The sequence below is a fragment of the Ictalurus punctatus genome, chromosome 7, assembly GCF_001660625.3.
Source record: "Ictalurus punctatus breed USDA103 chromosome 7, Coco_2.0, whole genome shotgun sequence".
Lineage (NCBI taxonomy): Eukaryota > Metazoa > Chordata > Actinopteri > Siluriformes > Ictaluridae > Ictalurus > Ictalurus punctatus.
In genome coordinates, this window is record NC_030422.2 from 30,592,271 (window position 1) to 30,603,195 (window position 10,925).

The 10,925-nt window shown below is 40.3% G+C and overlaps 2 protein-coding genes across 2 annotated transcripts; both read left to right on the forward strand.

Annotated features, from left to right (window-relative positions):
• The first annotated feature begins 452 nt into the window (after nucleotides 1-452).
• Nucleotides 453-1,950, forward strand: LOC108268223 (gastrula zinc finger protein XlCGF26.1). The gene is made up of 2 exons (XM_017473060.3): nucleotides 453-677; nucleotides 853-1,950. The coding sequence occupies exons 1-2, from the start codon at nucleotides 453-455 to the stop codon at nucleotides 1,948-1,950; spliced, it is 1,323 nt and encodes a 440-aa protein (XP_017328549.2).
• Nucleotides 1,951-6,021: 4,071 nt separating this feature from the next.
• On the forward strand, nucleotides 6,022-10,125 carry LOC108268230 (zinc finger protein 354A). Its single transcript, XM_017473078.3, has 4 exons — nucleotides 6,022-6,505; nucleotides 7,957-8,032; nucleotides 8,134-8,258; nucleotides 8,397-10,125. The coding sequence occupies exons 1-4, from the start codon at nucleotides 6,107-6,109 to the stop codon at nucleotides 9,438-9,440; spliced, it is 1,644 nt and encodes a 547-aa protein (XP_017328567.1). The 5' UTR covers nucleotides 6,022-6,106; the 3' UTR covers nucleotides 9,441-10,125.
• Nucleotides 10,126-10,925: the final 800 nt, after the last annotated feature.

A 10,925-nucleotide genomic window follows, 5' to 3' on the forward strand; every position in this document is an offset into this window, starting at 1 on the left:
CTATATATATATATTTTTTGCTGGATTTATGTTGACAGCTCATTGCTCTGCATGATCCTGATTGTTTAGGTTCTCCATCATATTGTGGGGCATTACAGGAACAGGTGTATTTATACTGAGATCCTCTAGTCCTTAAATTGCACACAAATTCACTCCATTCAGCTAACTACATGACTTCTAATGGCAACCTGTAGAGGTTTCCACAGCGATATATGTAGTTACACTTTAGACCATTTCTTATTTGCAAGCATTGATTTTCTTCTCACTTCATATTATGGACTATTTGAGTGTAGATTCATGACATTTAATCCGAATCGGGTCTGTTGCAGTTCCAGGATGTAGTACAAAAAAATTTGAAAAAGTTCACTGGAAGGTGAATACCTATCCAAGGCACTGTAATAGAAATGGTAGAGAAAATCAGTCCTTATTTTTTTTCCAGGAGCAGTGACGTGATGGTAAACACACAGTGTTTGCTGGAGCTTTTCCAGTTCTGCTGGCGTTGTCAGAAAGAGTGCTGTATTACCGTTGAGGGCAACGAGAGGCTGTTTTCAGTCACACAGGACTGCCAGAGTTGTGGACACCACAGAGACTGGAGGAGTCACCCGCCTTCAACCGAACCTGCACAGACCTTTCATAACGAGAAAGAACATACACTGAAGCGTGAAGATGATGACGAGGTGTGTATTTATTAATGCAATCAGATACACTTCAGCAAAAGCATCATAATGAGTCCATCTGTTTGTAGAAGAAATTATATTAAAGGCCGTTAACATTGAAAACCGTGTGTAATTAAATTATTTTTTCCACATGATCCCCAAGTGTTGTTAACGAAGGCTTTCTGTGATCCTGCAGGTTGTGGTTCAGATCGTGTCGTCAGATAACGAGTGCAGTGAGCAGGTGTTTATTGAAGAGGATGGGTCATATTTATCTAGTGATGATGAAGAAGCAAGTCTGCAGGAGGAGGAAGTGAAAAAGAAACGAAAGAGGAAGTCTAAAAGTAAAGACAGTTCAGATGAGTGGGAGCCAGGTTTAGATGAAGAGGCCACAGACTCCGATGTGTCCAATGAGGAAGCTTTAAAGGAGGACGGTCAGGGTAACCTTGTGGTGTGGTGCACACAATGTGGGACCGAGGCCTCGCTCTCCTGTTCTGTTCACGGACACAAAAAGGTGTTCTGCTGCGCTCGGTGCGGTGCAGGTGACGACATTCAAACACGTAATATTGAAACACTTCCTGTCCGGTTTGATGACGTCGCCGGGTTTCAGAAACATGCTGAACAGGAGCACGGAGCCAAACCTTTCTATACACTGTGTCAGGACTGTGGCAAGTTTTTTACAGCAAAAAAAGAGCATGTATGTGAACATAAAATCAAATTTATCGTCTGTCCGGAGTGCGGGAAAAGGTTCCTCTCCGAGGCCGGCTTAAAGTTGCACCACACTCAGCTCCATTCGGATTATGATCACCCGTGTAAATACTGTCTGAAGGTCTTCAAAACCAAGTCTGCGAAACTGGAACACGAGCAGACTCATCCTAAAGAAAGTCAACCATACCGCTGTCCAGATTGTCCAGAGAAGTTTGACAACATTCACAAACGCAACAACCATGTCGTATCCCACCGAGGTCCCCATAAATATGTGTGTGATGTTTGTGACAAAGGCTTCAGGGATATTAACAGGCTGAGGAGGCATAAGCTCATCCACTCTGGAGAAAAGCCTTTCAAATGCCAAGTGTGTGAGCGGTCCTTCAACCAGATCTTAAACCTCACTTCCCACATGCGGGTCCACACTGGAGAGAAACCTTTCACGTGTGAGCAATGCGGAGAGTGTTTTAACCACAACGTCAGCCTGAAGAACCACAAGCAACGACACCATGACTCGAGTTTGACTCAAGAGAAAGAAGTGCTAAATGATGTAGAGAATACGGTGATGAATACACAGGTAGAGGTTCCATAACTGTTATGACTTTGGTCCAGGCTCTAAACAGGAACAGTATATCTCTACGGAAATCCCAAAGAAACTGAAGATCAGTCTGACTTTTTCTATCTACAGACCATGTGATAATTTTGAAAGCAGCTCTGTTTGCTGTCCCTGTACTAACTTAATCATATTCTTAGACCCTGACCTATGTACTGTGTACCAACATGAAAATGTTTATTCATGAAGAGTACTCTATCAAACAGTAAGCACAGTCACCTTGCTTCATGGTAGAAACTCATTTTTTGTTGTATTAATTAATTGCACAAATGAATGAACACAATTGCACAAGCCTTTTTACCAGAAACTGGCATATTTCCCCATCCACCTACCTCCAGGAAACAAACTCGCAATGTGTCTCAAACACGTGCTTACAGTATCTTCTATTCTATACTGTTATTAAGTGTTAAGACTAACCGTGGTTTTCCTAGTAGAAACTTACTAAAATCTCTGTTTTGTGTATAAGTCATCTGGGTTTTCTAGATTAGGAAATAGTTTTGACGCTAAGAACAGATCAAGTTTTATATTTGAGACACAGTTCATGGCAATAATCACGATGACGGAAAGATTTAAAGAGAAACAGAGCGCGTCAGTGATTTTATCATCGCTGTGTATGAAATCATTAAACAATACAACACTTCCCACTAGACTGGTAAGAGTCAGTCAAGGAATATTCCTTTGGTTTTTAGTCACTCATGTTAGACATCTGTAGGTTACTAACGTATTAAAAATGTTCAAACTTTACAGTAGTCTTGAAATTGTATATCTGGAGTTATTAAAGTGTAGGGTGGTCAAAGCTTGGGGTTTGGTGAAAATGTATGATGTCTATTTGGGGTTGTTTGCCCAAAATTTTGGGAATCCCTTTTTTTTTTTTTTTAAATCAAATTTAACTGACGTAATAATTTTTCACAGTTTCACACTTTCTACACACTTTTGCACACATTTCAGGTTCACATTTCTACCTGATTCGATGCTGATGATTTAACTAGTACCTTAACTGGAATGTTTGCATTATCTGGCATGAGTGACCACCCCTTTCCATCACTTAAGATGTATATACATGGGTTAACCACAAGTGGATCAGTGAATTGAAGTCCAGCATTTGGAACATGGTTGGGCTTCCTAAATCAGACATGGTCTCCACATGTGAATATTGGGCTTTTAGTGCCTCGGTGTCTTGTGTAACAATTTTCCAGCTGTCCAAAACATTGGTGGTGCTGAAGCGGAGCTGTCTCTTCAGTACCATAGCGGCAGTCGTGGGAGGAGCGCTCATTCCCTTTTGTGCGCCAGCCGCCGGCCTGCCGTCACACTTGTTTTTCTTGCTCTGATGTGCAGTGACTCTCTCATGCGCTCCCTTCTGCTTGCTCTCCTTCTGTGTTGGAAGAATAGTCCATTTAAGCTGCATTTTCCATCCCATAGCGAGCTTAAATGGAGATACACCTGTCGTTGCATTCTGTAAGAATGGCAGGTAATGTGAGAAATATAGAGAAAGGGGGTTTGGTGGAAGGGTAAGTATAAAAATGATGAAAAAAAAACAAGCATTTTTGCAAATGAGCACTGAGCTCACAGTAAGTAAAAAAAACAAAAAAAAAAAAACTGAGAATGTGCTTGGGCAATAGACAGTGACAATGGAGAATGAGTACAGTACAACAGAGTAGTTTATTATTCGTTTTTTATATTATTCATTATTTCAATTAGTCTTTTATTTCTTCTTTTTTTTTAATTATTATTATTATTATTATTATTATTATTATTATTATTATGATTAGGGGCCAAGCATCGCGTGTGCATAGGCACCTATTGTAATTGTTAGTGTTATTATTATTCTGCTTCTTCATCTTAATCTGCTCTTGAGTCTATGGCAGCCCATAGAACTATACATAGGAAAGTTATGAAATTTGGCACACAGATAGGGTACAATCTGAAATGTTACCACTGCAAATTTGGAGTTTCTAACTCAAACCCTTTAATGCCACCAACAGCTCAAATTTGCACTGTTATGCTAATAACATTTGAACCGTAAGGGCTACCGTAAGTTAGAGGACAAGTTAGGGGTTAGTGAAGTATTCACAGAAGAGGTGGGTTTTTAACCGTAATTTCTACTTGCAGCTATATTTATTATTATTATTATTATTATTATTATTATTATTATTATTAGGCCCTTTACTAGTTATTATAATGATGGATGAGATGGTAATACTAAGTATACATATTATTATTATTATTATTATTAAATTTATAAAGTACAATGTCCTTATTAGTATTAATAGTCCTTTACTATTATTTGGATTTAAAATCTGACAACCTGCACTTGTTCAGTTATTTAAATTAGATAATATTTAAAAGTGAAACCTAGGTTTTGTGTATTTCACAGAGTTTCTTACCTATACAAATGCCCTTAAAATAATGAAAAGTAAAAATGCAACTATTAAAAAAAAAACATTTTGCTATAATAGAAGAATATGATTTGGAAAATAAACCCTAGCTTTTTTTTTTTTTACATTTATGTTTATTTGGTTTTTTTTTATTTACTTATTTATTTTTCTTTTTCCATGTAATGCACTACTGCACCTGATCTTACTATTATATTCCAGTGATGTATGATTGCTGCCGTGTTGTTTGTACATGACATATTGTTCAATAAAACAAGGTTATTTAAATTAAATTGTAAACTGTATAATATCATAATGACCGTGCTCTAATGTATGAGATGACCTGTTTTCAATAAAAAATTGAAAGTTTTATGCTCTCTACCTCAATTACAGTTGGATATTTCTATACCGGCCTTGATATATGATAAGATTAAACTGGGTTTTATAATGGGAAGACAGAAAGCTGGAATTTTTATATAATAACCAAATAATTTTAGCTAAATTATTTCCACATAAATGTACATTTAAAAATTAATGTAATCACTGTGGATTAGTGGTTAGCACATTCACCTCACACCTCTGGGGTCGGGGGTTCGATTCCCACCGTGGCCCTGTGTGTGTGGAGTTTGCATGTTCTCCCCGTGCTGCGGGGGTTTCCTCCGGGTACTCCGGTTTCCTCCCCCAGTCCAAAGACATGCATGGTAGGCTGATTGGCATGTCCAAAGTGTCCGTAGTGTATGAATGGCTGTGTGAATGTGTGTGTGATTGTGCCCTGTGATGGATTGCCACCCTATCCAGGGTGTACCCCGCCTTGTGCCTGATGCTCCCTGGGATAGGCTCCAGGTTTCCCCGTGACCCTGAAAAGGATAAGCGGTATAGAAGATGGATGGATGGATTTCATTGTTTTTCAGAAAGCACTGTCTCTTTATTTGGATTCACTCAAAGTAATGAAATCTAGGAAAGCCAATTTACTCCATACACTTATGTCAGTCAGATCATTTAATTGGACCCCAATCAGAGGTTACACTGGATTGTCTTGTTTGTTTGTTTTCTTTCTTGTATAATGTATTTATTTGTCCATTCAATCGTGCTGTAATTTTATTTTAGTTTCTTTATGTTACTGACCTGTATGCTTGTATTTATTTGCACCTTGCTTGCGTATTTTCTCTTTGCTCAGTCCTAAACTGTACTTTTATTTTAATTTTATTTTTTTGCACGTTGCCATGTTGGTTCGATTTGTAATTTTGAAAATAAAATTAAAAAAATTAAAAATACATGCCTCAATTGGAAAAAAAAGCTTTCTTCACAAATTATCTTCACTTCCGCATAGATCTCCGACGCGCGTTCACGAGAGAGCCACTACGCATGCGTGTCGCGATGACGCAAGACCCGTCGTTCTCGCGATACAACCGAATCCGGAAGTGCTGCACAAATACTGGGATAACTTTAGTAATCTAGTAGGAATATCTAGAATATAGTTATTTATCTCTCTATTTTCTTTTATTTATGTATTATTGTTTTGGTATTATTATTATTATTATTATTGTTATTATTATTATTATTATTATTATTATTATTATTATTATTATTATTACCCCCCCCCCCCATTTTATTTAATTTTTTCTGCCAACCTACTGCCCATACTCCAGTCCAGTAGGTGGCGGTAATGCATCTTTAGTTGGTTTGCCAACCGCCATTAAAACAAAAAGAAGAATAAGCAGGACGTGCTGCACTGTTAAATAGCCGAGGAAGAGGGACGGTGTATGCAAGTGTCGTTCGTTACAGTTTATTTTCCAAAAATGGTGTTAAAGTGTGCGTTTCCTGGATGCCAGAACCTTGAGAAATCAGCGAGAGTACGCAAAAGTGCATTCCCGAGTCCGCCAGATGAAAGGCTGACCTTTCACAGATTCCCAGTGAATGATCCTGAGCGTCTGAAGCTGTGGTTGCTCTCTGTTCATCAGGACATCACTTTACCCCTTCACTGTGTCAGACAGATGAGGCTGTGCAGTCAACATTTCACACCAGACGATTTTAGAGCAGATGAGGGGAAGATACGACGGTATCTGAAGAAAACGGCTGTTCCTGTGATGTTTATACAACACTTCAAGCAGGAGGACTGTGAGAGGGAGTTAAAAGCAGAGTTACTGTCGCTTGCTTGTGAGGTAAACATGTCAACTGCCTTTGTCACCAGTCTGCAGTAAATACTAAGTGTTTACTTTTATTTGGCTTAGTTTATATCAGCAGAGTAACGTTTCAACACTAATCTATATCTGTAGATATAGATACAGGGGTAACCTGGGCCTGCTTAAATGAGGTAGGTATGTGCCGGTGGAGAGGGATGTGTTAAAGATGTGTTAAAGATGTGTTTGAGTGCAGGTAATAGTGTGGGAGAGATGGACTGAAGAAGGTGAGAAGGGATTGGGTCTAGAGGACAGGTTGTGGGATGGCTAGAGAGGAGGAGTTTTGAGACATGAGTCTCTGAGACAAGGAAGTTGAGATTACATGGAGATGGTGGGTGTCTGGGGTGGAGAACTGGTTCCTGATTGATGTAACCTTGTTGGAAAAGAAAGTGGTTGAAGTCGTCTGCAGTGAGAGATGTAGGGGAAGGAGGAGGAGGGGGACAGAGAAGAGAAGAAAAGGTTGTGAAGAGAGCATGGGTTTTGGGAGAGCTGCTAATGTTCTCCTGGTAGTATATGGCTTTGGCGGTAGACATGCTATTGGAGAAAGACGAGAGAAGTGTTTGGTAATCGGTTAGGTCGGTCGGATTGTTTGATTTACGTCATTTCCTTTCAGCCGCCCTTAACTTGATCCGATTGTTATGAAGAGTTTCTGAGAGCCAAGAGCGAGGGGGTGACGTGCGAGCTGGCCTGGAAGTTTGGGTGGAGATGCTGTCGAGAAGATGTTAGAGTGGAACATAGCATGTCTATTGTGTTGTGAGGAGTCCAGTGAGGAGAGGTGGCTATGAGAGGGAAGTGAGGTGGTGACAATGGAGGAGAAGTGTGAGGGGTAAGGGCGTGAAGACGAAAGGAGATTGACGGTGAGGGGAGAGAAATAGAAACCTGGATAAAGAAATGTGTGGAGAGGAGTAATAAGAAGATGTGGTGTGGTGCAGTTACATGTGACGATGAGGTCGAGCTGTTTGCCGGCATTATGAGTTGCTGGGTCGATGAACTGCTTGAGGTCAAACTTGGGCAGGAGGGCAAGAAAAGTATCCATAAGAATCTACTCGTGCATCAATATATTGAAAGGCAATACACGATTGTTTGGTTCTGCATGTTTTATCAGGGGTTCTCAAACTCTGTATAGTCAGGGACCTCTTTAACTGTGAACTAAGTTATGGACCCCTCCAAACATAACACAACTGTTCAAATAGTAGGCTCATGATTTAGTTTTTTGATAAGTGACCAGCCAAATATTCTACTGACTATAAATAAATCAATTGATTGTGGTCATTTTTTTGTGATGTCCAGTAATATATCAAAGTAATAATGAAAATTAAGGACCCTGTAGCTATACTTCATCGCCCCCTGGAGGTCAGGACATCAACTTCGGGGCAAATGGAAAATTTATATTCGCATTAACATTACAGAAATGTTTGTTCTTGATTTGAAAGACGTCTCCTAAAAGAGAAAGTTCACCTACTCCTGTCACAGCATGTTCTGAGGTGGAAAAAAGCTCATGGCTTAAAGGTAGGAAGAATATCTGATCATTTTGCATAAACACAGTAAGTTGAGATTATGATGTTCATGCATTAAACAGAGGTTGTGGGTGTGTTTGTTTTTTTTTTCAGTCATGCAGGACTGCCAGAGTTGTGGCCACGACAGCGATTTGAAGAGTCACCCAGCCTCAGCCGAACCTGCGCAGACGTTCATTAATGGGTCAGAACATACACTGAAGTGTGAAGATGATAAGGAGGTGTGTGTTAATGCGAGCAGCTACATGTATCCGCACTGTTTGCGAAAGCACTTAAAATTGAAAACCATGTGTAATTAAATAATTTTTTTCCACATGATCCCCAAGTGTTGTTAACGAAGGCTTTCTGTGATCCTGCAGGTTGTGGTTCAGATCGTGTCGTCAGATAACGAGTGCAGTGAGCAGGTGTTTATTGAAGAGGACGGGTCATATTTATCTAGTGATGATGAAGAAGCAAGTCTGCAGGAAGAGGAAGTGAAAAAGAAACGAAAGAGGAAGTCTAAAAGTAAAGACAGTTCAGATGAGTGGGAGCCAGGTTTAGATGAAGAGGCCACAGACTCCGATGTGTCCAATGAGGAAGCTTTAAAGGAGGACGGTCAGGGTAACCTTGTGGTGTGGTGTACACAATGTGGGACCGAGGCCTCGCTCTCCTGTTCTGTTCACGGACACAAAAAGGTGTTCTGCTGCGCTCGATGCGGTGCAGGTGACGACATTCAAACACGTAATATTGAAACACTTCCTGTCCGGTTTGATGACGTCGCCGGGTTTCAGAAACATGCTGAACAGGAGCACGGAGCCAAACCTTTCTATACACTGTGTCAGGACTGTGGCAAGTTTTTTACAGCAAAAAAAGAGCATGTATGTGAACATAAAATCAAATTTATCGTCTGTCCAGAGTGCGGGAAAAGGTTCCTCTCCGAGGCCGGCTTAAAGTTGCACCACACTCAGCTCCATTCGGATTACGATCACCCGTGTAAATACTGTCTGAAGGTCTTCAAAACCAAGTCTGCGAAACTGGAACACGAGCAGACTCATCCTAAAGAAAGTCAACCATACCGCTGTCCAGATTGTCCAAAAAGGTTTTCCAACATTCATAAACGTAACAGACATGTCCGGTCCCATAGAGGTTCGCAAAAAAATGTGTGTGACGTATGTAAGAAGAGCTTTAAGGATGCGTACAGGCTGAAGAGGCATAAGCTCATCCACTCTGGAGAACAGCCTTTCAAATGCCAAGTGTGTGAGCGGTCCTTCAACCAGATGGTAAACCTCACTTCCCACATGCGGGTCCACACTGGAGAGAAACCTTTCACGTGTGAGCAATGCGGAGAGTCGTTCAGTCACAACGTCAGCCTGAAGAACCACAAGCAACGACACCATGACTCAGGAGGACAAAGTGATGAATGACTTAGAGCAGGATGTCCCCAAGAAAATGCAGGGCCACTAGATCTCCTGTTTTGTTTCATTTCATTAGAAATATCGAGCCCTGTGTAGGATAAACAGTATGGTAAATGGATGGATAACCAGACCCTCTGATTCACTGTATCACACCACCACCATGTCGTTCTTTACCTTTAACAACACAGCACTTCCTCTAGACTGGTTCAGCCCAAGGAATATTCTTATGTTTGTTTGTTTGTTTTAGGTATTTGTGTTAAATACAGTATATGTATGTTGCTGATTTTAAAAATGGTCTAAATATTCAACAGTTCAAATTCATAATGAATAGTTATTAAAGCCTATTAAGGTACTGTGTATATTTACTGCATACATAAGCTGTTTTTTCAGGAATACTCTTGGATATGGCAGGCTTTTGAAGCTCACCTCCAGCGGCCTTCTTTCCAGTCGTCATGCTCCTGTAGTCAAACACCAGAATGACGCTCCGTGTTATTTATTCACCAGGTGGAAAATCGAAATGTGCATTTTGGTCATTTTATGGTTTAGGTTCTTGACAGACATAATGATGACGTTCTTTTAATTGAAGCCTGCATTGAAAAACCTGTCTTCGAGCACTCTTCTGCTGTTATTTTTATAATTCAGACTGTGCTGTCTCTCTCATTTTCCTGCACAATAAACACAAATTACAGAACCATTTCTGGGAAACAAAATCATTTTTGTTGCTTGATGGCTTCAGTTGAATGTGTTTGAGGAAAAACCCAGTAAACTTGTGTCAAATTTATGAAAGAAAACGGAGAAAATGTCCTGAAAACAATCAGAGCTCACGCCTGAATGTGTAGCAGATTTGCAACAAACTTATGTATTAACATAAAAACATACATTTTTCCACTACCAAAGTAGGGACAAGATTTAAAATCCCTCAGTGTTGTTTTTCCAGCTTCTTAATTATAGCCTAGCGGTTAACCTCCCACATCTTCCCACAATTTCAACTTCAGTGGAACTAAGAGGCCTGAACCTGTTCCAGCATAACAATGCTCCAGTGCACAAAGCAAGCTCCAGGCATGGATGAATGCTTTGCCAAAGCTGGACAGAGCCCTGACCTCTCAACCCCACTCAACGACTCTGGGATGAACTGAAACTCCCCTGACATCAGTGTTACTCAAATCCCTACAGCCATGCTCCAAAATCTAGTGGAAAGCCTTCTCGGAAGACTGGAGGTTATTATAGCAGTAAAGAAGGGAATACATGTGGAATGAGATGTTCAGGTGTCCACATACTTTTGGGTATACACACTATATGTTTTGTCTCAAATTTTGCCAGAAATGCCATTAGTCTATACTGATTGTAACTCCATACCTGAAATATATGCGTTTATAGAGATGTACAGAAATTAGGGTTCATCCAGGACGTGACGTAATTACACGGGATATGATTGGCTGTTGAGCACGAACGTCTGAATGATCATCTGCAATCTGATTGGCTCCTGAGCTCGGC